The 26778-nt window shown below is 40.2% G+C and overlaps 1 protein-coding gene across 1 annotated transcript in view; it reads left to right on the top strand.

Annotated features, from left to right (window-relative positions):
* Positions 1 to 7291: 7291 nt before the first annotated feature.
* The window catches only part of LOC122057839 (protein ABHD11-like), a 26766-nt gene continuing 7279 nt past the window's right edge, over positions 7292 to 26778 (top strand). The window contains exons 1-2 of the mRNA XM_042620155.1: positions 7292 to 7706; positions 8069 to 8307. Of these exons, the coding sequence (XP_042476089.1) occupies positions 7460 to 7706; positions 8069 to 8307 (486 nt within the window). The 5' untranslated portion in view covers positions 7292 to 7459. The remainder of the gene's footprint in view (positions 7707 to 8068; positions 8308 to 26778) is intronic.

Below are 26778 nucleotides of genomic sequence, written 5' to 3'. Positions count from 1 at the left end.
AACTGAAACCAAAAAATTAAGACAAAGTTTCCATATATTTTCTTAAAAATAATGAAAAAAAAAAAAAAACATGTTTTCTTATACTATTTTGAAAATTTTATCGGAATTTTTGATTTCAATTCAGCTTTCGGATTTGATTTTCCAAACCAGTTTCAATTTTTGGGACTGAACCACTTTCAAGTTTGAACCAAGAGTGATGAAGGAGAACAAAAACTTCTCCTCGAAACGCTTAAAGGTGTACAAATAAATAGCATGTTGAAAGGTGGATTGTTGGCGAGGAGTTGAGAGGAGGGTGAATTGTGACAATTTGGACGGGCCATTGGGAAATGGATTCAATGAGGATGTAATTCCATTTGCACCCATACTTTTAGTATTTATGACAAAAAGTGGATGCAACTGCATTTCAAAAGGCGAACATATGAAATTACATATAGATGTCTCTTAGGCACCGTTTGACAACGTTCCGTTTCTGTCGTTTCTACATTTTTTTATTCCCAGAAACAGAGAAATAGCCTAAAAACCATTTGATAAAGTTGTTCTGTTTCATCCGTTTGTAGAAACATAAAAGAGTCGTTTCTAGAAACGAATTTGAGAGAAAAAAAAACAAAAAAAAGGTTGTTGTGCCCGATAAGTCTCTCAACTATTCATACCTAAAAAGAGGCAACCGAACCCTCTCTCCCTTTTGGGCATCCAATGATACCATTGGGTTTTTTAGTGACATTATGTCTGCAAAAAACGTTTCCAGAAACAGATTTATAAACACTAAAAAATCCATTTTTATTTCCGAAAACGTGAAAATCCGTTTCTGCTGTTTCTAGACACAAAAATGGCAGAAACGTCATCAAACAGTGCCTTAGTCGAATCACCTTTTTGAAAATTTGGATATTCTAGGAAATTAAAATTAGGTTACAACAGTTTTTTAACCTACCTAGGTTATAATTAGACAAACCCTATCTATGTACCCTATAAAAGTATATAATCCTGAAAACCTTGGCAACCTTTTTTATTGACACGAATACCCCCATTATCTAATAAAATTACCAAGCAGTCTCGTTTAATCCCCACGTAAAGTCGCGTCTACTAACTCTCGCCTTGAGCAAACTAATTTCTTACCTAAAGGCCCCTAACACACCTCCAAATAAAATGTGCGAGAAAAAATGAAACCTGCTGACACGATGCTACTTCTCCCAAAAGTCACGTCTACTCATCACAGAGCGGCTAAACGATAATGGTCACCATGCAAGGCATTCAAGGTTGGGATAAACATGTTAGTTTACTTCCAGTTTCTATCTCAGCTCTTATTGTTCCCTTCCTCATCTCTCTCACTAAGATCATGTCCTGTCATTATGCTACTGAAATCAGGTTGAGACTACATGCTTTGTAGAGGAATAACTTGGGAATCCCAAAAGACAGTCTGGGTTGGGACGACCAGGTTTGCTTACTACCAATTTGTATCTCATTTCTTTGGTATTCTCCCATTCCTGAACCAGGTTAACCCTCTCTTCTTCAATGCTTTATCCCCGCCCCCCCTCCCCATTCCTCTCTCTAACTTCCTCTCTTTCCTTCAGTTTTGGTGTAGGAGTTAGACGGCCTATTCTATTCATCCACGATCAAGTATGGAGCAAAATAGCAAAGGATACCTGATTACATCAATTTATTAATTATATTATACAGTTACTCATATTTTTCTTTTAGATAGAAAGAATAATCATAGGATTGCCCTCTACCGGTTTTAGAAATTGTGGGGTTATGATTTTTTAAGTTTTTAATTAAGTAAATTTGGATGATGATTCATGGATTGTTGTTTTATGTACTTCCATCAGTTATTCTTTTTATTTGTTAAGATTTATAGCTTTTATTGTGCCAAAAATATGATATACTATCCTAAAAAATTGGATCGTGACTTAGCTTTTCATCTTATTGTACCTTAGAAGGAACCACTTACAAATGCCACTTCATTTGAGAATCAATATTTGATCTTCATGAGTGTGGTTGCCTTTTGCTTATCATTACTATCTCAGAGGTCTGTAAAATGTCAAATGTTGATTAGATTGAACATGGAAGAGGGCAGAGTCTTTTTTTTTTCTTAACTTATTCTGTTGAAACCTGTAGTGTTAAACAAAGAATGACGTAACTCTATGAGCAACCTTCCTCTTGATCAGATACTTTGCTTCTCTCTTAGAGTTAGGGATTTGAATAAGGATCCATTTGTCCCCTTTAGGGAGATATCTTTTTGTTTTCCTACACTTGAATCACTTGTGAGTTGTGGCTTCGTTTGCAAAACACTCATCTGCAAAAAAAATGAACTGTTTGTTGCTCAGCTACAATTGTATTCCAAACTACCAAAAAAAATTTGATGGATTATTGCCACAACATGTTACCCATAAGAGTCTAAGACCCAAATAAATACTTAGAACCTTGTATATCATGAATAATGAAGCCCTTTTTTTTATTATTACTAAATAAATCTTAGATAGTTCTTATGGACACCAGGATGGATTTTTTCACAGATAAATGCTAAAAGATACGACAAGTGATATTGACATGGAGAGCTGAGATGCAAAGTCCATCTTCCTTGCTAATTTTTCAGTGACATTCTGTCTTATAACTATTAAGAGTCTAAGCATTGCAGGAAATTCCTGCTCTTTCTTCCCAAATGAAATAAGATGCAAAAGTTAATCTTCCTTAATGGTGTTTTCAGTGAATTCTATCTTTGAATTATTAAGAGTCTAAACACTATAGAAAATACCTACTATATCTTCCCAAATTGATTGAAAACCTACTTCAGTTTCAAACCCAAGGTTCATAAGCAACCAACTTAATATACATTGTTTCAGAATTATAATTTGAAATTCCTTCTTTACCAATTGAATAAGGAAGTGAATAAGATTATTGATGAATGTGAATTTTCACTAAACTCCTCATCTTCTTATAACTCTTCTGAAGAAGTATTGTCACTCTTTGTAATTAGGCTTTTCATCTTCAAATTAGCTTTCTTTCGAGGGAATGAACTCCTTCTTGTTGAAGTTGCTCTTTGATGCTTGAACATCTTCATCATCTAACTTTCCTTTCTTTGGATACTTAGAGGCGAAGTGTCCTATGTCACCACATGTAAAACATTTTAAGGGAAGTTTTCCCTTATAATTACCTTTGCTACTTTTGAACTTCCCTAGCAAGGTAGGCAATCAGTTCATCTTCAGAATCCTCCTCGTTGCTCTCTTGCTTGATTTTCAACTTCTTCATAGCTTTGAATGCTGCTTCCTACTATGTGGGCTTGGTCTTCAACATTCTCATCTCATAAGCTGTCAGTATGCTATGTAATGCATCCAGACTCAATTCATTTAGGTTCTTGGACTTCTATCGTAGATACTTTAGTATTATAAATGTCAGGCAAGTATCTAAGGATCTTCTTCACTATCATTGTGTCCTTGTTTGTCTTTCCAAGTCCTCTCATATAATTAATGATTTTATTCACAATTCTCATTAAGCTTTCCATGGTATCACCATCAGAAATCTTTAGGCTTCCAAATAGAGACCCATAATGTTGTAGTTTCGCTTCAGTGATCTTGTCATCACATTTATGAATATTATGTAGTTTGTCTCATACCTCTTTGACAGGCTCACATCCTGTAACCCTAGAAAATTCAGTGTTAAGAAGTATATTCAAAAGAGCATTTTTTTCCATGAAGTAATTCTCAAATTTCTTCAATTCAGTTGAATATGTTATTTCACCAGTGAGAATTATATAACCTTTCTTCACTTACATCCAAACATTATAATCCATTGACTTCAAATATGTTTCCATCCTGATGTGCCAAAAAGAATAATTTGTTTCGTCAAACATTGGTCCCTTGTTGTTACTGTATCTACCATTGCTATCAGCAGATGCCATATTTCTTACTCTCAATAAGCTGACCCAAGCTGTTGAACTCTTATTTTCTAGGTAACTTGCTGTGCTCTGATATCACTTGTGAATCCCAAGTGCCACTGAGAGTGGGGCTGAATTAGTAGTTTTAACAATTTTCTTGTAGTCTTGAACTAACAACCTAATAACAAAATTTTCAGTTTCCAAATTCTAGATTGGTTGGGGTAATCCTGTAATTACCAAGCACACAAACAACAACACGTCCACCTCACACCACAATGTGGTTGGGTCTACCACACAGTGTCCCACCACTCTACATAACACACACTTCAAATATATGTTCAAAATAAACACGAGACAATAACACTAGATATATATGGTTCGGCCATAGTGCCTACATCCACCGAGGAATACCTGTATAGGGTTTCATATTTCCCCAATACGCTACTTAAGTTTCAGTCGCTACAATGACTTAGGAACACCAGTACCTACTTCAGTTTTTGCTACACCACGAAGGAGGGTAGCAACCCCAATCCCAATACAAGCACCCACTTGTTAGGTTTAAAAAATTTAAATATAAATATTCAAATTCTACCCATTACATCAACTTTAGGTTTCTCAATAGGAAACGACATCCTAGAATAAAAAATAGGGATTTGAAATTGTGTACTACCTCTCCCTAAGTAATACTGCAATCACTTTGCTATTTAGAGTCTCTGACACAGCGTGCACGCACTCCAATGCTCAAACCAACTTCATAACTAGAGCCTTTATAATTGTTCATGCATAACGCTCTCTAAAAGTAGAAACTTCAAGATTTATTTACATAGGAATGTAATACTCATTCTCTGAAGCTTGTAGCAAAAAAATGACTTATAAATCGGAGTCCGGATGGCTAAGATATGGCCTTCCAAAGTTAGACAACCTGAATAGGCAAGTGTAGGGGCAAATCCATAAATAAAATATCTTCTCGTGACATGATGCATGTAACGAGCCCATATATGCGCCTGATGACATCATGTTGATGTCAATGCACATTACCAAAAGTGTGTCTTGCTTCAAAGGACTGAATGGAATATTCTTCTCTCAACCAACCAGATTACCCAAAAGGGTATCTAGCTTATAACTCCTTCATCTTATGCTCAAATTGACCCAAACAAATTACAAAATGACATTCGTGACTTGAAGAATATGAATTTAATTATTTATACAGAAAATATGGACATATAGCATCCCAAAGTCGACCAACCTTCTTCAATCCTCTTTCAATTTGATTATTTTTTGTGTAGCCGTACGAGAATCACCGTAAGTTCTTCGTCTGATCTCAGAATGATGCAATTCAACTTGTATTGGAACGATGACCTGATGATATTAAATTTTGATGAGGGCATCACTAGCCAGATATTCCATTAATCCTTCCAAAACTAGCTTTAAAGTGGACCCCATTGCACAATCCTATGAAATCGTAACTTTTGATGTATAAGGCTTTCACTTGTTGCTTCGTGCCTTTGATAAATGCTGTGTAAGTACATAATACACTGTAAAAAAGTGTTTCCCATATCCGTGTAACTATGTAGCCCTGTCAAATAATCAAAATGCCTTGAAAAAGTGTATATGACCATTTGACCACTTCGGCTCTTCCAATTCACCATTAGATACTTCCTCAACACAAATATGACCAAATATGTTTCCAACAATGACAAATCAACCTTAGAATCCTCTAGTTGCACCGCACCATTTCTATTGTTGTACTTCCTTGAATAAATTAGTTCCACTTCTACTACCTACCTTCCCAATGCAACATCCCACTTATACTAAACTACCTCTATCCCACTTACCATGATGAAATAACCATTCTAATTACATGCAACTACTATAAGAAGATGCATGCAACAATACATCCCTACTCCATAGTGCACTCCTTCCACGTAGGTCACAACTTAAGTAGCCCCTAATAGTTCCCTAAATGGTTACATGGCTCTATGCCAATGCAAGGGCCAATGGAAGTGTGCGAGGAAGTATCAAAAGGGCAAGATTTTTGCCTTTCATGGGGTAGGGGGTCAGTTTGCACCCCAATGTTCTTTTTCCCATATCATGTTCTAAGGGAAATGATCGTTCCCTGGTTGCGCATCCCCTGCGCCCACAGCTGGTGACAAATGATGCCCCAACCCTTTTAAAACCCATAAAACCCACTCCCTTATGCCCATGTGCGCCCTATTATTCGTCCTCGCATTGGCAAGACCAGGGAGCGTTTTTTTCCCTGGAGTTGGGGAGGATTCATAACCTAGGGTAGGTATAGCCTAGTGAGTTGAATTTGACACTACTTTGGATTTTATTTTGATGATAAAAGGGGGGGCATTCAGAGTTGTTAAAGCCTTGTATCTTTTGATGATCACAATATTCTTTTGTCTTTAGCTCAAACTAGTAGAGTACTTGGGGATTCCTTAAGACATGGTGGTTCGAGTTCATCAATACTCATTGAATATTCTTATTGGCTAATTTTATAAATGTTTATGAAATGAGTGGAAATGACAATCATGTATACAATATTGTAGAATTGAGAAGATTGACAGAATTATTTAAACAAGCTCCCTTCCCCCTTTAAAGAAAAGATTGACAAAAGTTTCATGATGCCATTAGTTAGTTTAGTATTTTCGAATGATATCATAATTGGGTAATGGCTACTAACATTTATGCAAAATTTAAAACTTTTGTAAAAATGGATAATAGCAGATTGAATATCGAAGTCATCGTAAGAGATAGGAAAGCATAAAACATGGTCTTTCTCATATACACAGATCCCTCTGGAATGCAAGGGGCATACCCAACATTTCTTCTTAAGACTCTTTCTTTCATTTAGTTTGAAGGGTCCTGTTTTTGTTTTTTTTACCAAGTTACATAATGGAAAGCTGCTTCTGCTTCTAATCATTTTTTCTTTTGGGTCCTAAATACTGTAATCTGAGTGAAAAAAGAATCAACTGGCTCATGTAGACAATGCTTTGAGAGAATTGCATTGAGAATAGTTCAAACTAATATCATTTTCAAATATAATTTACAGTTCTCTCAGTTACAAGGGAGGAAATGTGACCTTTTGTAATTTAACAATTCTGTTTTGTCATGGACAAATTTTTTACATTTCTGTGTTTCCTTTTAAGTATAATTGTATGTTAAAAGATAATTTCACTAACAAAGTACTTCATTTTTTGAGTTAAATTTGACCATAATGGGACGTTTGTAATTGTCGATTTTATTGTTTTGGAAGTGAATTTATATAAAATGCCGGTCATACATTGATTTTGTTATTTTCTTGTTCTAAGGACATTTTGGAACAATTATATCAAATATTGTTTGTATTACACCAGAATGTTCTCATAGCATGAAATGAAAAATGACCACTTCTTCTTTAAAAGAACACTCTCCAAAAATGGAAATATTATCAAAAGGCCCTCAACCCCTTCTGAAAACAGAGGACCTGCTGCTACATATCGGCTGGGCCGCCGGGTAGCTAACACAGTTTTCTAGCACAATTCATGCTGGTGCGAAGGGGTTGGGGTTTGGAGACGGAGCAAGGGCTCTTCCGAATCAATTTTTTCCATGGCGAGGAATATCAATAACCACAGAGTTCTTCTATTTTCTCGTTTTCTGAACCCTTCGATGGGAGGTTCCAATCCGAACTGTCAATCGTTGGGAACGTTAGCATACGAAGAGATTCGTGATACTCTCGAAAGACCAAAGGAGTCGACAGTTTTTGTTCTCCATGGTCTCTTGGGATCTGGGAGGAATTGGAAGACTTTCTCCCGCAGTCTCGCTTCCAAGCTTGCCAGCTCACCATCTTCAGTTGGTACTTGTTTGCTTTGCCAATTCTTTCCGTCATTTATTCTATCACTTTTGTTTCGCTTTCATCTATGCTTTATTTTTTTCAATTTTTTCTTCCATTGTTATAACATTGATCGTGGTCAAACCATCACCGCCATGTTGTTCTTTATTTATTTATTGTTCTAATTCATTAAAATTATGGTGCCAACCTGCTAGGTGTTTGAAAGGGCTATGATTCATACTCTTTCTAATTAAGGATCATTGGAATCTTTTAGCAAATTTCTGTGTTAATCTTTCGTTTTGAGTTGACCAACTGAGGTTTACATTTCCCTTCCTACTTTTATCATTTCTCTGTGAACCGATTTTACCAGATTCGTGTTTATATAGGTTGGCGGATGGTGCTTGTTGATTTGAGGAACCATGGGAAATCAGCTGAGGCAAAGGGTTTAGATCCACCGCACGACATGGTGAATGCCGCAAGAGATTTGGCTAATCTGGTGAAATCTCGAGGTTGGGCTTGGCCTGATGTTGTTATAGGTCATTCGATGGGAGGAAAAGTCGCCTTACAATTTGTTGAGAGCTGTGCTTGCGGAGATTACGGGGAATCTGCTGCCTTACCCAGACAGGTATTCTCCTCATTTGGAATACCTGGTCATAGATTTTGTTACTATGTCAATGCACCGGTTTTTCCTTTCCTTCTGTTACTCCGTGGATGCATATAGATTACATGCCAATACAATATTTTCGGTTAACTATGACCCGTGTTCTGCCCTCCCAACAGCCGTAAAATCTAGACCTTTTATCTCATGTGAGTATCCTTAACGCTACTCATCTTTTTTTCTTTTTGGTAGAAAATAGTAGGCTTTATTATCAACTTGAAGAGCTTATGGTAGAAGATGAATTGGAAATGGGCCAAATTGTCGTACATGTTATTTACACGCCCTCCTTGCTAGGGAGTCAGCAATGCTGTTAATTTTCCTTGGAACAAACTTTTTTTTTTTGGATATAATTCATTGCCAAGAGGGGAAGAATAAACAAAGGGAAAAACACTAACTAAGAGGATACAAGGAAAAAGGGGGGGGGAGAAAGAAAGCACATCTAAATAATACTCAAGCCATCATGCAGTGTTGGAGATGAGATCAACTTGAAGGTTCCATGCGGCAATGATATGGGTGTTCCTAGGGGTATGGGGAACCGGGCGGGCTTGGGGGGTCTGGGCTTTGGAAGTGACATCAAAGAAGATAGCTTTCTAAATCTTATCTGGAGATCGAGATTTGGAAGTCCATTTTTGAATGTTATGTTCCATCCAAGGTTCACGGTATCAAGTTTCGGCCTTTGGGGAGACCAAAATTTCGGTGGAAACCTAGGAAATTTCGAGGATACCGGGGATTTTTTCCCGGTATGGTGTGAACTTAGGTTTCGACCCCCAAACAGTGTTTTTTTTTGTCTAGTTTTTTGTGTACAACCTATTTTAAACATTTCTAACACATTCACATAATTAGTTTCATAAAGTCTTACTTATGTAGTGAACCAAAGGTTCGATAATCATTACGCTGATTTGTTGGCTTAAATTCTGAAACTTTACTACATTATGACTATATATAGTCTACAATCTACATCAAAACATAAGACATAATCCAAATGATCTAAAATAGATAAAAATATTACATCATCAATAGTTATCTATCAACACTGAATAGTAATAACTCAATTACTCAACACTCAAAAGTAGTGACTCAATTCCAAGTAGAGTGTCTAGGCGGTTCCATCCAAGTAGTGACTCACTACCCTCAAGGCATGCATGTTATCTTTTCTAACATTATTTAGTAAGCTATATATACCTTATATCATAAAAAATCAACATTAAGCCACATCAAGTCATTAAAATCAATATTTAGCCACATCAATTTAGTAAGCTATATATATCTTATATCATAAAAAATCAACATTAAGCCAACATTAAGTTATAAAGAATCAACATTTAGAGAAATGCTCTTGTTCTATAATAAGTTTGACTGGTCAAATGATTTTTATTTTTACATGAGACTTTTTGTATTAGGTATAACATAAAACCAACTTTCCAACAAGTCTAAGATTACTTAAATCTAAGTTGTAATGACATAGTTATGCTCCAGTCAAACTTATTTTAAAGTATGCGCGAATGCTTTTGGTTTTTAGCAATGTTTTAACATTATAGGATTTATAAAATTTGCATAATTGAGAAAAACCTCAGCATTTAAAAGTTGAAAATCGCCCCTATAACCAAAATCCAGTTTTTGTTCTTAGATTGGGGGGTTGACTTTTTATTATTTGGGAATTTGATTTTAAACTATTTTTATTGGATTCAAATAGGGGGTATTTCCTTATTTATGAAAAATATCTTAAGTAAATGTTTACATTTACTTAAATGATATTTGGCATAAATAAGTGCCAAAAAATGAAAATCTCCACTGTTTTCCCAAGTTTCTCACATTTGGAAGAAAAAATGCACAAGAGAAAGTCGAAATTTTCTATGTTTCGGTTGAAACATGGGAAACCAGGTCTAAACCTGTCGAAATCAGGTCGAAACAGGTGATTTTTTAAAATCCCCTAAGGTTTCGTTTCGACCTGGGTTGATACTTGCGAAACTGCTCTAGTTCTCGAACCATGGTTCCATCCAGAGATGGTTAATAGTAGCACTAAAAGCCAGTTTACTGACGGTGTCACAAATGGAGGAACCAGAGAAGGTCATGTCTATCGGGATCCATTCTTGATCAAATGGAATAATGGATCTCCGAGCCGGCCAACATTTGGAAAGGACAGTTTTCCAAACAAGAGTGGTAATGGGGCAGGAGAAGAGATGAGAGATGTCTTCCGTACCCAAGGGACAGAGGCTGCAGGAAGGGTTGGTGGGAATATGGTGGTGAATGAGGAAAGATTGGGTAGGAAGGCAATTGGTAAGGCACCTCTAAAGGGTGAAGCTGTGACGAGGAATATGACCTTTAAACCAGACAAGCTTATGCCAAGGAACCACCGGGGAAGAGGCACGGATGAAGGGCCAAGCAGAGGCAGAAGAGAGTATCCTATTGGATGAGGGGAGCCAAATGCATTTATCTTCCCTTCCTCTATGGCCAGGGGGAAGAGGATAGAGGGAGGCCCAACTATCTAGGAGAGGAGGAGGAGGAGAAGATGGAGGGGACTAGCCAGTAGGAGAAAGAATACACGAAACGGTAGCATTAGTGGGAAGACCAGAGGAATATGCCTCTCTGGAGAGATCAAGAGAGATAGAATGCTCAAAGGATGCCAGGGGTCTTTCTAAAGAGAGATGGTCCTCCCGTTGCCAATGGTGGAGGAGATGGCCGGGAGTGCAATGGTCCTATGATTAAGGATATTCCTCCAGATTCAAGAGGCATCAAATATGAGAGGAGCTGTCCAAAGGGAGTGATGCTTCAGCAACCCAGAATGAACCCAGTCAATCCAGATACTTCTATGTTTGGACACAATTTTCGATATGAGCTTGAGGATCCCCACTGAGTTGACCTCTTTGATTCTTCTGATCCCTGAGCCACAATCATATTTGGGAAGACAGACTTTCTTTCAACTTAAGGACCAAAGAAATTTGAAGGACTCAGAGCCCTTTTAGAGGAAGGAGCATAAGAGCCCCTCAAAAGTCTTAATCACAGAAGCAGGGAGGCCAAAGGTACTAGACCGATAGAGGTATATGGATTGGAGGACCGATCTGATGAGTGTAAGACAACCAGCAAAAGAGAGGAGTTTGGCTTTCCAGAGCTGGAGTTTCTTCCTAAGAAGATCAAGCAAGGGGGCGCAATGATGGGAAGTGAACTTAGAAGAGATAAGGGGAAGCCCTAGATACTTAACACGCAGGGAACCCAGCAGAATTCCCGAGGTCCTAGAAAGGGAGTTTTGGACCGTAGGTGGACACTGGAGAGGAAGATGTTGGATTTGAGAAGGTTGATGCTGAGACCTGAAAGAGATTCGAAGGAGTGGAGAGTGGACATGATAGTGGTAATGGAGAGAGGATCAGCCTTAGCGAAGATCATGATGTTATCAGCAAAAGTCAAGTGGGAGAGGAGGAGAGATTTGCATTTGGGGATGGGGAAAATAAGATGGAGGTTGGTGATGGATTGGAGGGAGCGAGAAAGGACTTCCAAGGAAAGGAAGAAGAGAAGAGGGGAAAGGGGGCATCCTTGGCGGATACCACGCCTAGAAGGAAAGTAACCAGCTGGACTACTATTCACTAAGATACACAACCGTAGGGAAGAGATGCAGGATTGGATCCAATGAACAAAAGATGTCGGGAAAGACATTTACAGCAAGACATTGATAATGAAGTCCCAATTGATAGTGTTAAAGGCTTTGTGGATGTCGATCTTCAGGAGAGCAGTCGGAGAGTGAGATTTGCGGTCGAAACTACGACCAATCTCATGACAAAGAATTATATTATCCGAGATGCTCCTACCTGCAATAAAGGCCGACTGGTTGGGACTGACAAGGGAGTCTGACTTTCTGGATCCGATTAGCGAGGATTTTGGCAATGAACTTGTAGAGAAGATTGTAGAGAGAAATGGGTCTGAAGTCATTCATGCCAATTGCACCATCCTTCTTGGCGATAAGATAAAGGAAAGTATGATTAATCCCACCAATTTGGTTAGGATTGAAGAAGAAACTCCGAATCACGAGGATGAGGTCATTATGAATGGTGTTCCAGTAGGTGGAGAAGAAGCCCATACTGAAGCCGTCAGGACCTGGGGATATATTGGCCTTGTGCGAAAGGACGGCTGAAAGGATTTCTTCCTTGTTGGGAATGGATTGGAGGAAGGGAATGGAATCCTCCGGGACAAACTTATTGAGTAGATTAGGGGGGATGGAAGGGAGAGGAAGAGTAGGGGGCAAAAGAGTCCCTAGAAGTGAGAGACAACTTCTGACTTGATGAGATCGAGGGAAAATAATTTAGGACCATTGGAGGAGATGAGCTTGGGAATGGTATTGGCATTATTCTGAGCTCTTAGAGAATGATGAAAATAAGCGGAATTGGAGTCACCCAAATCAAGCCATTTGATGTGGGCTTTCTGACGGAGGAAACTTTATTCTTGATCCAAAAGCAAAGAAAGGTCGGAAGCAACCACTCTCTCTTCCTCAGCCAGAACAGGGTTTAGGAGATCTTGTTGGAGCCTAGATTGAATGGAGTGAAGATTTTCCCGGCAAGAGGAGACCATAGAGGAGATGTTACCAAAGGTGGATGATGTAGGGGATTCCTAGGTGACTAGTTTTTCTACAAGATTAACTAACCAGGTGGGGTAAACTTAAGGGACTTGGGTTGGACAGGGTAAGAGAAACTCAGCAAACATGATTGACATGCAAGTAAAGTGAGATTAATGAATAATGTAGCAATGAACAATAATAGTCTGAGCATAAAAGCACATAAACTCACTCAAGCTTCAGGTGGGAGTATGGGGTAGGGAACATGGCAGCAACCATGTGTTAAGTTTAGCACGAGTCAATCAAGACATTAAGCAAACTAAGTAAACCAAACAATGCCTAAAATCAACCAACTAATGAAAGGTAAAACAGCAGAAGTTTCTTTAGGAAAACAATAAATATCGGCTTAAAAGAAAAGGTATATGTTCAGATTTCAGTGGGGACTAATGGAGGTAATGGGCGACCAATGAATGTAGAACAAGGGGGGTTCTTTACTTACCTTCTTGCTGTTTGAAGTCAGAGGAGAAGAGAAGAACTCGAGGTCCTCCAAAATAAAGAGTTGCAGTCCAACCTACTTGATAAAGAACAGCAGTCCCGATTGTTGGAGAAGTTCCAGCAGCAACTCAGTTGGGGGTTTTCTCGATGGAGATAATCTCTAATGATGGTGAACAATTTCTGCAATAGGGCAACAGCAACAGGGAAGACAGAAAACAGAAAAGAGAGGGATGAAGGTTGGGAAAGGGAGAAGGAGAATGGGAGAGAGAGCTGTGAGAGAGAGAGAAGGCTAGAAACAGAGGGAGACCGAGAGTGAGAGATGAGAAGAGGGAGAAAGCAGCGAGAGAGAATTCGTTGGGGGGGGTTTGGGGGGCTGTTTTGCCTTCAATAATCTTCATTCATTGATTAGAACCTTTGGCCATTGGCCTTACAATGTACTTATAAAATAAACTTCTAAGGAAAGGAAAAGATCCAAACAGAATCTGCTAAATAAAGAGTTCTATACTTTAGGAAACAAATAAGAGAAATAATAAAAAAAGAAAACAGAATCTGCAAAATACGTATGGAGTGCTAACCTCTTTAGGGAAATAAAAATACTACTTAATTAAAATAGATTTATTTCCTAACAGAAAAACATAAAATAGGTACGGGGTCCTCTTCCTTGCGTTGACTACTAGTGGGGCCCATATACAGCTGCTTGAGTTCCTGCGTGGCTCTCCAATGGTGGGCCCCAATCTGATCCTTAACCATCCAACCAAATAGAGTCCAGATTGGATGGTTCTCTGTGTCGCCTCCTCTGGTAAACCCTAAAGCTTGGGCTGATGTCCCTATTAGTGGAGGAATTCCACAACTTTAAGGAAGCCTTAACATTCTTGAGCTTCTTTGCAAAGGCAAGGAGAGGGGAGAGGGAGTGAGAAATGAGAGTGTTTCAAGCACTGTGGACAAGAGGGTGGAAATCGGGGTGGGAGATCCACATGTCAAAGAACTTGAAGGGCTTAGGAACAAAGTATCTATAGGGGAGGACATGGATAAAGGTAGGACTATGATCTGAGATCCCGGGAAGACCAAAGCTGGCATGAGAAGAAGGGTAAGAATTAAGCCAGGCTTCATTGACAAGGGCCCTATCAAGCTTGCAAGCCACACGATGATTGCCAGATCTTCTGTTATGCCAAGTGAACTTAACCCCCGACCATCTAAGGTTAGTAAGATTGAGGTCTTCAATGCAATCGTTAAAAGAATCAACAGCCTGGGAGTCAATAGGGTTCCCCCCATGCTTCTCATGACTGTAACGGATTACATTGAAGTCTCCCACAATTCCCTAAGGTCTAGAACCTGTGGAGGGGGCAAAGGAGACAAGGTCAGCCCAAAGGGGGAGCCTAAAAGTGGCTCGGTTCTAGGCATAAATGATTGAGAGAAAGCAGATGAAAGGACCAGAATGGTTAGAGATAGAGATGTGAATGGCTTGGGTAGAGGAGGAAAGAATAGATATAGAAAGGAAAGAGGGGTCCCAAAGAATCCAAATTCTACGATTAGGACTGAGGAGATAATTAGAAGCGAAGGACCAAGGGGGGCAATAGAGGAGGAAATTCGAGAGGAATTAGCTTCCAGGACACTGGTTTCTAGTAGACAACAAAGATTGGACTGAGAGGAGCGAATACGGGATCTGATTTCAACCTGTTTGGCCGATGAATTAAGGCCACGGACATTCTATAAGGTCCACGGGATCATTGGAAGACAGAAGGGGGGGCATTGGAAGTTTGGACGAGCTCTTGGGGGTCTTGGGAGTGGGGAGACCCGGGGTGGGAGGAAGCCGATGGCTATAGCCTATGATAGGGGAGATAATGGGAGTGGTAGAGGATCTAGTGGTGATGGAAGCAGCAGATGATTTTTTATTATGTTTCCTAAGGTTGGAAGAGGTGGTATTGGTATTAGATGTGGATAGGGAGATGGGATTGGGCGTAGGGGAGCTAGGATTGGGGGTTGGTTGGTTTGGACGGAAAGAGGGATTTAAGTGAGGGGCTACTGGGATCTCATCGAAGGAAAACTGCAGGAGAAGTGCACATATCGCCAAGCCGATTGGGAGGACCAGAGTTAAGAGAATCATAGAACACGAATAGCTTTGCAGATGAAGAGGTTCAAGAGAGGGAGCCAATGTGATTGTTTTGTCTCTGGGGTCTTGACCATGTCTGGTGACATCCGTGGAAGCCTGGGGGCAGAGCTGAATTGTAGGTTGCTGCAGGGAAGACGATGCACCAAGGCCTTCCAAGGCCAGCAGGGGAGGATTGGATCCTGGTTTTGTTTCTACAATGTTGGTAGCAGGAAGACCCTTCGAGACCGAAAGAGAGGCGGCGTGGGTGATTGGAGCACCTAGGTCGAGAGGTCTTCCATCAAATGCAGAAATTGTAGCAGAGAAAACTTCATTCAGAGGAGAATCTTCAGTAGACGATGTCGAGGAAGGATGAGCTTCAGATGCGGTTGTCAAAGATGAAGACGTGCACGAAGGGGTGGAAGCGAGAGGGCAAGGAGCCATTGGCTGTAGGCTGGCGGGGGATTTTCCATTGCTGACGAGCTACGAACAGGATCATCGGGCGGAGACGAGGAGCTATTCAGGTTAGGAGGGATGAGCGGGTCGGGTTGACAAGTAGGTGGGTTTGGGTCCAAAAAGGGTGGGTCGGGTTATAGAGATTTCCCGGGTATAAAGGATGTTCCGAAGGATATTTGGAAAACAGGTTTAAAAGGTGAACTGGGAGGAATTGGCTCAGGGGTCTAAAGGTTGGTTCAAGGGTGGTCTGGCTCAGGTTAGAAGGATGAGACTCAATAAGAGTCGAAGGAAGGGGACTAGGGTTCGGAGCGAAAGTTTCCAAAAGAGGGGCGACTGACACAGGGAAAGGTAGCAGAGTGGGCAAAAGGGGCTGGTAGAGGTTGGTGGAAGTAGGAGAAGGATCCATAGTGGCAGATTGACTAGCCTGGTAGTCTAGATGGTGAGATTCCTCGTTGGTGAGAACAATGGGGGCAGAACTTACTTCTGAGCAAGGATGAACTGTTCCATCTTCCAAATCAGTCAACTCAAGAATCGAGAAAGGGTTCAGGCTAGTGGGTATTATCTTCGATGAGGGATCGATGGTCTGAGAGATCCCTGCATCTGCCGTTTGAGGAGCAGAAGTAGAATCCGGTGACTGAACTTTCCAATGCCCTCTTTTCCTGTTTTTTCTATTATTTTGTTCTTTGAAGGCGGAACTCAGAGAGGGACCATCGATTATTGGCTGAGATTCACAGGGGGCAAGTTCTGAAGACGGGATTTTTTCCACACGTTGAAGTCTTATGCCCGAAGCATTTGCAGAACGAGCATGAAGGGGGAAGCCAATCGTATAGAACTTCTTAGATGAATGTATGACCATCCCCATCTCTGATTGTTACCGAAGATGGGAGAATACTTTCTGCATGGACTTCAATACATATTCTCGTAAAAGAAAGCCGATCCATTGTTTTAGTCCTCTTATCAGAATAAAGAGGTTTGCCGATGAGAGAGTTGACGATGCTGAGCCCCTGAATACACCAAAAATAGAGGGGGAGATTGGGGAATACTACCCAAAGAGGAATAGAAGATGGTTCAGTCTTGTTGAATGATGTGTGTGCATCCCATTGACGAAGAAAAATGGGCTTCCTACCCACATACAATGGACCTCCATCTATGGCAAAAGCTTTATTAGCTGCAGAGTTGAAGTTGAAGATGAAGGTCCCATTGTCGAGCATGTACGTGGACAACGCGCAAGCAGGTTTCCATTGGCTTAACAGGGAAGCTTTGGCAATGGAGGAAGGAGGCCTGATGCCCAGAAAAGAACCCACAACACAGTTCTGCCATTTCGAAATCTCAGAATCTAGAAGGCCAGGCGGACAAATGCCGATGGGGGAGGAGTTAAGGGTAACCGGAGGGTAGAAAAAAAGGGGGTGACCAGCAGAAGAAGGAATGGAAGAAGAGGAGGGGGAGGGAGGAAGAAACAACTGTGCTCCAAGACTGAGTCTAGGAGGAGCATGGAGAGGGGGAATGGGAGAGGAGGGAGAAGGTGGTGGAAGGGGGTTAGGCAAGAGGCAGTCGGGAAGGGGGTTTTCAAAGATGGGGAAAGGAGAGGTATCGGCGACGGCAGAGGCCGCCAGGGGGGAGGGGCATGGTGGTTTAGAGGGTCATTTTGGACCTTGATTCTTGGAAAGATACAAGAGACACTCCCTTGGAACAAACTTGAAAATACAAGATTCGAACTAAGAAGCGAAATACATAATATCCTCTAATGTAGATCTGATCTGCAATGGTGAACTGTTAGTAAGACTTTGAAGATGAGTAATGACTGTCATATTAGCAGATTCCACCATTAAACAATCCCAACGTTCTGATATAGCTTCTAGAAGTGCTGATCTATAATGTAGACTAGGATAGACAAACTACCAAGCCTCTTACTGCAGGAGTTTTGATCAGAGAACATTCACAATCCAGCCCAACAGTAGTATAATAATTCAGACCAAGAGAATGGTCAAAAAGGGGGCAAACACAAATGTCGAACTCAATAGAAAAGGCTTCTCTGGTCAGATCAGAGAATAGATGAATAGGATCTAATAGGGGCTGTTCTCTACGATCCGCTTTACTCCGCCCAAGTGCTTGCTGGATTCGCGCCCTAGCTGATCTACGACCAAAGAAGCAACGGCTAGCTGATCTACGACCAAAGAAGCAATGGCTGAGAGCTGATCTATGACCACTCTCTCCCAGTGGTCGAGCTGATCGTAGAGCACCGTTGTGCGTTAGCATGCTTTGACGCTAGTTGCCCGCGCCTTACTCAAATAGGGGCTTTAGCTATAGTGGGGCCCTTGATTCTTGGCTTCGCCGTATCTTGCTGGGAATGAATGGGAAGACTGGAGTAGTATCTTCATTAGCCGGAAGGAATTAGTCTCCACTAGCGTCATTCGAAGAACGAACAAGAAAATGAGTCTCAAACCATCCAAATAATATGGGCTTTATCAACTGAAAACATAGGAACCAGAATAGACCAATAAGTCCTATCGATCTCAAGTATTGGCTGCAGAAACCACTACAGGACAAAATCTGGGTGATTTTATATAACTCCAGACCAGGTGGTTCAACAGGGCTGCAACCCTGGTCGAGTCTCTATTTATATGGGAGGCTTCTTTGATCCAAAAGGCAGCCCAAACCAATGGTTTAAAGGGGCTGTACAGGTACAGCTTGCAGCAGGCTAAAAATCTTCTAATTTTGGGCAGAACTGAGAGAGAGATGGATTCAAATATGATCGAACACCACCTCCACAGCCTTATCAGACACAAGTCTAATTCTCAGCAGAGAAAACCATAGCAGCAGCCATTCTTGTTTGTGTGTAAAATCATTGGAGCCTTAGAGGCCTCCTATCCTTTATTTATTATGTTGATGGGGGAGGGAATTACAAAATAGAAGGTTCCAAAACAACAACAACCTTAAACTCCGAACTAAATGAGGTTGGTTAGAAGGTTCCACCATTCCAAAAAGGAAACCTTAATTTAAATTCCTATTACAATATTAACTAAAAACTGAAATTAGGAACTAAACTTGCTGAAAAAGGAAACTAACTACTTTAACTAAGACAATTAAATTGTACCAGTCAACTGAACCAGACCAGCTACTAGACTAAGCCCTAAAAGAAAACCCCATCAACTAAAATCATGGGCTTCTTGGGCAGCCCCTAAGTGTTCTGGCCGACACCCTTCTTCCTTCTCCTTTCATATGTCCTCATTGCTGCATCAATCTAATCACCAATGCCTCACCAAAGACTGGTGGAAGGAAAACCGAAGGAGAAGATAGAGTAAATAAAAAATGCCCAAGAGAGTCACGACATATGAATCCAAGTCCACCTTTATCTGAATTTGGAATCAAACTTGAATCACAGTTTATCTTGATGTAACCAGTAGGCGGTGGTTGCCAATCTTGATCGTTTAGAACCACATGAGAAGTAGGAAACTGAGGTAAAACTGATTGAGGAGGAGTACATGCAGCCTTATACTCTTGGAAAGCATTAGATGAAACCCGAATAACATCCTATGGAGTCCACACCCGCCTGCCATAGATGAGATCATTCCTTGACAACCAAAGATTCTAGTATATAAATGAACAAGATTCTAGTATATAAATGAACAATGGACATAACTTGTCGGCTTATCACCTATCCAAGGTCAAAGAAACAGCTCCAACTATGCTTTCCGATGATGCCTATGTTGTGATGCAGGAAGCTTAAAATGCATACATGCATAATTGGAATAGCAAAAACCACTAATTTAAGTAAAACTTCCTTTCTGGTGTGAGAAAGGAGTTTAGATTTCCAACCTTATAGTCTTCGGTTTATCTGAACTGAAATGTCATAGAATAGAGAAGTCTTGGAATCTCCAAAATCAGTTGGCAGTCCAAGATATTTCTTTGGACCCGGCCCATAAGGAACCTTCTAAATCCGAGAGAACCATCTCTTTAATTTGGCAGGAGTGTTGGGTGTGAAAGTAAGGCAAAACTTCTTCAAATTGATTGCTTGTCCAAATGCCTTGCAATATAGATCCAAACAATCTTTCGTTGCCCTAATGATGCAAATAAGTCACTTAATGGGCTTATTTTATTGTAAATAAGCCTTGGGTTAAGTTATGTATGTGTTGGGCCTTTGATCCCATGAGTTTTCTTTGTAATGGACCACTTTAATGGGCCTAAAATATGGGTAGAAAGTAGAAAAACGGGATTTAAGTCATTAGCTTAGTTAGAGTCCTGTTTTGAGTCTATTTCCTTTGTTATTTCAATTTGAGTTAGTTTAGGTTTCCCTATTAGTGAATGATTAGTTAATTAGTCCTACTCCATGTTGGAGTTCTAGTCCTAGTCCTAGTCCTATTTGGAGTCCAACTCCTATTAGGTATTGTCTAGTCCTACTTGAAGAATAGCTCCTAGTTATGTTATGATTCCTATTCAACCCTCTATATATAGAGGAGCATATGTACTTTCAAAAGACAGATTTGAAGAATGATAAATTGAGTTAGTGTTTGAGAGCCTTAGGGCTGTGAGTGATTCTTCCCCTCCCCCTTCTTTAAGCGATTTCTCTCCCTCCCTGGTTGGATCTGTGCAATATCTCTGTTCTTGCAAAATCCTTCTCATTCTCTCTCCTAGATCTGAAATCAAGAAAGTGCATTACTCTCAAACCAGCCGTCAGAAGCTCTTCATATTTGGGGGTTTTTGTACCCTCCTTGGGCCCTACAATCAACCAAATTTGCAGCTCAATTGGAGCCCTACAGACTTGGCCGCACCTTTATCTTTCCAGCTCTATAGCAGGTTTTTCTCTCTCCTATCGGGTTGGGTATTGAGCTGGTTTTGCTCCTATATTGGTATTGTATCATTGGGGGTTTATTTGATGGTCTTATTCCCTTGTTTCCTGGCCCTGTTTGTCTTGTTTGGGGTTTATAAATTGTGGGGGTTGGTTCCTTGTAATCTACTCCTACATTACTAATCTCTGTAAGGTCCACTCATGAAAACAAAATACTGTCATCAACAAAGAGTAAATGAGCAAAATTGGTTGAGCACAATGCTGGACTTTATTTTTTTGTAATTACATTCTAAGGAACTGGCCAAGGGGACTTTACTCACACACACTAGAGAGGAAGGGGGGATGATGGGAAAAAGGGGGGGGGGGGAATACATGTGATAGGAGTCGATCCTTAGACCTTCCTCACTCCTGGCTCCTGCTCTACAAGCAGAGGCTGCAACCAGTGCTCTATGCATTGGATTCACCAATTCTGGACTTTAATACCATGTACCATTTGGACTTTAATACCATGTGCCAAACTGTTCAGTTCAGCCTTCGTAAGGAGAAAACTCAAAGCATGTGAGCAGAGAATGAAAAGTGCAGGTGAAGGAGGGTCGCCTTGCTGAATCCCTCTTGTTTGTAATGTAGAACCACATACTGCCCCATTAATGAGATGATAGGAGAATGTAGTAAGAGAATACTTTACCATCTTGATCCAATGGGGTTGAAATCCCATTCTCAACAACATTTGCTCAATGAAAATCTCCATTCCAACCAATCAAATACCTTCTTCATATCCAACTTCTAATGTAGAACTAGGATTGACAAGTCAACCTAATCCCATTGTTGCAGGATAGTAGGATACTACCAGAGAACACCAAAATCAAGGCGCAACAATAATATAAAAGACATAAACCAGATCAGATTAAAAGGAAGAAATCAGATCTGAGGACAGGTCTATCGATTCCAGATTTCAGGGTTTCTGAGATCAAAATAAAACCAGGTATGAAAGAATAACTTAGACACTGAAATAGGGACAGGAGCAACTTATAGAATATATTGAAACATCATAGGAGACAGTAGTAATATGATCCATCCTATTGATTCAAGCTTCAGGTCTGAAAACTGAGTGAAAGTCACTACAGGACAAAAATAAGGTGATTTTTTATAACTCACAAATCAGAGGTCAGAATGACCTGCAAATTGGGTCAAGTGGAGTACTAGATGGAGGGTAAGGTTTGATCCAATTTTCAGCCAAAAAGTGATGGCTGGTTTGTGTTAGGGAGTTAAGGATTTGGGAATATGTAATTCAGAAATTTCTGGGCAGAAATTGAGAAGTAACTGACAGATTGCTTATCTCGGGATCTGAGATGATGTTGAAGCGTTAGGTAATTTGAATAACAGTAGAAGGAGGAGATATGAAAGAGAGGTCCTCTTGGGCTTCACACTGTAGAGAGTCAGTTTGATCAAACACCAACTCCACCAGTTTTGTCACAACACAAAGCAGTTCTCAGCAAAGAGAAGCAGTAGCAACAGCCATTGTTTGAGTTTCAAAATCGTGGCTCTAGAGGGAGCCTCCTAAGAAACCAAACTAAGACTAACTTAACTTAAATTGGACCAGGCTGGTTCAACTAATAAACCGAACCACTAAACCAAATAAAAATAAAACAAAACATAGAAGTGCAAATCGGGGGCTACCTCTGTAGTACAAATCGTGGGCTAAGCAGCCCTCTTCTTCCTCCTTGAATATGTAGTCAATTCTGCATCAACTTCAAGGCAATAAACTTCTTCTTGCCTTTCTTCCGCTTTTTTATGTATTGGAAGAGCTCATAGGTGATAAGAATATCGTTCAGATATTCAGCGTTTAGGCACAAAGGTCCATTGAAAAGTAAATACAATATCATCTAAAACCATCTTCAACCTAAATGCAATAATCTTGGTAATAATCTTGAACACCACCGTACACAAGGCAATTAGTTTGAATTGATCTGTGATCTCAGTAGATGGTATCTTTGGGACAAGACAGATAAATGCCTTATTCAAATCAGTTTCAATCAGGCCAGTCTCAAAGAATTTAGGGACATGTAAATAAATCAGCATGGATAAGATCCCATTACCCCTGAAAAAATGCCAGAGGAAAGACATCTAGTTCTGGAGATTTCAAAGGACTTATAGCAAACAAATCCTCTTGCATCTCCTCAAGTGAAGTAGGAAGACATAGAATTGCATTTGTCTCAGATGAGACAAAATGTACTACTGCATCTAATACCATAGAAAGCGAGGTATCAACAACACCCTTTGGTTTTGGAAGTTTGGCCGAATTGAGACTGAAGTTCCTTATAGACATCTTCCTCTAATTGGGACCATTCTCCATTAAAGAGCTTAAGCTTCAGGATCCTGTTATGTTGCCTTCGTTGCAAAATAGTAGCATGAAAAAAACTTTGTATTTCTATCTCCTAAGCCAAGTGATACAAGATTTTTGTCTCCATATTTCCTCTTCAGATGCATGCTCATTATTTAAAGCAGTTGTAAGTGAATCAATTTCAGATTTGATACAAGGAGACATTGGGAGATGTTGCACAGATTCAATATCAGACAATAAAGTTATATTCTCGACTTGAACCTTACCAAAGATCTCCTTGTTCCACTTCGTATAATCCTTTCAACAAAAATCCAGTTTTTGATGAATAATAGAGGGAGGAGTACCCCTCGAATCCTTGGTCCATACATTGGTTGCAATTGTAAGGCAGTCAGGGTGCCAGAACCATATAGATTCAAACCAAAAGTGTCCGCGCGCTCTGAACTTTCCACAGTCAGTATCAATTAGAAGTGGGGAGTGATCCGAACTAACAGCCGGTTTGGCAAACACAGCCATGTTCTCAAATGATGTCCTGCAAGCATTATCCAATATGATTTTGATATGAGCATTTCCAAGTCTATTATTACTCCATGTGTATGTAGGTCCATTACTCCCCAAGTCCATAAGTTGGCACAAATCAATCATATACCGGAATTTAAACATATCATGACCACCAGTGCGGTTTCCACCTTGTATCTCATGCCATCTAAGATGGGAATTAAAGTGCGCAAACTTAACCAATCATCCAATTGTGTGGCACCAATGGACATTAAACGATCCCACACAATTTTTCTGTGACTTAATGGGATTATCATACACTCAGCTCATAAAAAATGAACTATGATCCCCATATAATACATGAGTGTCGAGAAATTGAGCAGAACTATGTAACATCTGAATTTGAACTTGATTAATCCATAACAATGCCAAACCTCCAGATGTGCCAACACATTCAACTGTAAAAAGACAGTCCATAGATGATAAAATTCCTTCAAAAAGATAATACCAAGATGGTCTGATTGGGAGAGCTGAACTGTCAAGAGTCTCAATACCCCGACAGTTCCAGTTTGAAATTCTCATTGATGCCCATGGTGCTGATCAACATCAGCCACCACGGGTGTAGAACCAAGGTTCTGAAAAAATAGAAGCATCTGAATTGTAATGTATATCGGACAAAGAATGCCTTCTATGTTTATTAGTGTTCTGAATAATACTCTCACCACGGGCCGGTGATAAAAGTCCGTGCACCACCTTCGGATGTGTCCATTGGTGTAGACAGAGGCCCCAAATTTTTATCAGGATGGGCCATAAATTTAGGAGGTACATCAATATGCGAGCACATTGTCTGGGAGTTTGTGGTAGACATGGTACTCAAGTGGGGAGTTAGGGAGAAAAGAGATTGACATAAATCAGGATGGGTAGATGATGAGGCTCCAGCTTGGGAATGTATATCCGCAAGAGTGGAGAGGAAAATTGTTGTTATTGATATTTGGATCAGATACCCGAATAGAGGGGGTATGGGATGGAGAGAAAATGGGGGTAAGAGGCAAGTGAGAAGTTGTAGGGGCTGATGTTGTCAAAGGGTAGTTGTGGTTGGGAGAAACAAGAGTTGTCGGTTGAAGGCCAATCGAAGGACTTATTTGATGATGGACACATGTAAACATTTTCCTCACTTCGACGGTTAGATGAATTGGCATCTTCTCCAGCCAAGCCTCTCTGAGATGAGGATGTTGCTCTGTCCAGACTTGCAGGTCTAGACCATAATATGCAACACGTCTCAATCTGGCGTTGAGAAGGGGCAGCACCCCAAGAACAGGCACAGAAGTTGGAAGGAAAGGAGTCGGAAGAACTGGTTCAGTAGATAACCCACTCAAAGGAACAGAGGAGGCCATAGTAGAGTGTACACTGTTGCATTGTCTCGGTATGTGAAGGGTGGCAGTGGAAGATAGATGATGTGGTGACCGTTGTTGGAAGGCGGGGGATGTTAAGTTACCAAAGCATGAAGGGTTACGTAAAGTTTAAGTCGTATGAATGGCAGGGTTGAATGGAGGAAGTCGATACAAGGCTGGTGAATGTTGAGGTAAGTTTGAGCGGGAGATGAGGGAAGAAAGACTGGTGGAATTGAAAGATGGGATGTAGGCAGGGTATTAGGATCAGATGATTCCTCATTAAAGGGCAATGACGGTAGGACATTATATCACTATCATTAGCAAATGATTGCTTCACAAATCTAAAGAAAAAGAGTAAGGCTGAGAGACAGACACAGCGTTGAAGAAATTTAACACACGGTGTCGAAATTCACAGACACCATTGTCAACCCAGTCAATGCCACTTATCTGTCTTATTTTCTTCAAGTGTGCTGCCAAACTCTTATTAACTAACTGTAATTATTTTTTATATGTAGTCACACTATTCGAACCCCTAACCTTTTCCTGTAGTAATGCCATTACAACACTGGAATCCCATAACAAACCGTATTCAGATTTTATAATGTAGAACTAGGATTGACAAGGCAAACCTAATCCCAAAATGCAGGATACTTATCAAAGAACACCCAAAATCATGGTACCAAAGTAGATCAAACAGATATCAAACAAGGACTGATATCAGCACAGGAAATCAGAGTGTCGATTTCAATATTTAGGGTTCGGGAACCAGATTAAGGACAGGTAAAGAAAGGGGCTAATAATAACTGAAATAGGACTTGAACTGACTATTTAAGATTGTTTAAGGTCAAAGAAGTCAGGGGCACAACAGACCTCTGTCGATTTCAGAATTAGATCTGAAATCTGGGTAGATTTCACTACAGGTTAAAATTCAGGAGATTTTGAATAACTCCAGATTTGATGTTCAGAATCAGCCCAAACTAGGATCGAATTTCAGCCTAGTGAAGGGGATGGTTCGACCAAAGTTCCAGCCCAAGGTGATGGCTGAAAGTGTCTCAGGTGTAGGCGAATTGATTAGGAAACTAACAGGAAAATAGTTTTGGAACTCTGAGAACTTATAGATCTGTGTACCTGAGTGGAGATAGAATGGAGTCACAGTCCTTGAACACCTTGAACAGCAAAGAAGAAGAAGATTATAAAGGAGAAAGAACCCCTCGGGCTTTACACCGCAGATGGTCAGTTGGATCAAACACCAACTCCACTAGCTTTTTTATTTTTTGGATGAATTATTTATTTATTTATTTTTTGGATGAATGTCTCCACCAGCTTTGATCAAACACAAAGCAATTTTTAGCGAGGAGAAGCAGCAGCAGCAGCCATGGTTTAATTCTTCAAATCGTTAGCTTCTATTGAGCCTTGCATTATATTTATATTGATCATGGGGAAGGGAATTACATCCTAACAGCAGGTTCAAAGAAGGAAAACCAAATATTCTCCTAGTATAATAGTTTCTAAAAACTGAAAAAAGGAAACTAATAAATTAATGACTTGTGCCCTAAGAATAAGACACTAATAAGAAACTTAAATTGGACCACTTGGTTCAACTAATGAACTAAACCAAACCAAAAGAAAATATAACAAATAGTAATAAGTTAGCTAATCACGTTTGCAATCATAACGCCCCCAATTTAGGCCCATAAAAGTGACCCATTACACTCCAAAGCACATAGACCGAAGGCCCAACACATAGACAACCCAACCCTAGAGTTATTCCTAATAAAACAAGCCTAATTTGGTGAAGAATTTGCATCAGTTTATTTTTATCTAATTCACCTCCCCACCACCCCCCCC

Source organism: Macadamia integrifolia, chromosome 12, assembly GCF_013358625.1.
Source record: "Macadamia integrifolia cultivar HAES 741 chromosome 12, SCU_Mint_v3, whole genome shotgun sequence".
In the NCBI taxonomy this organism is placed as follows: Eukaryota; Viridiplantae; Streptophyta; class Magnoliopsida; order Proteales; family Proteaceae; genus Macadamia; species Macadamia integrifolia.
Note: the sequence above shows the minus strand (reverse complement) of the source record. Positions and strands in the feature narration are given on the sequence as shown.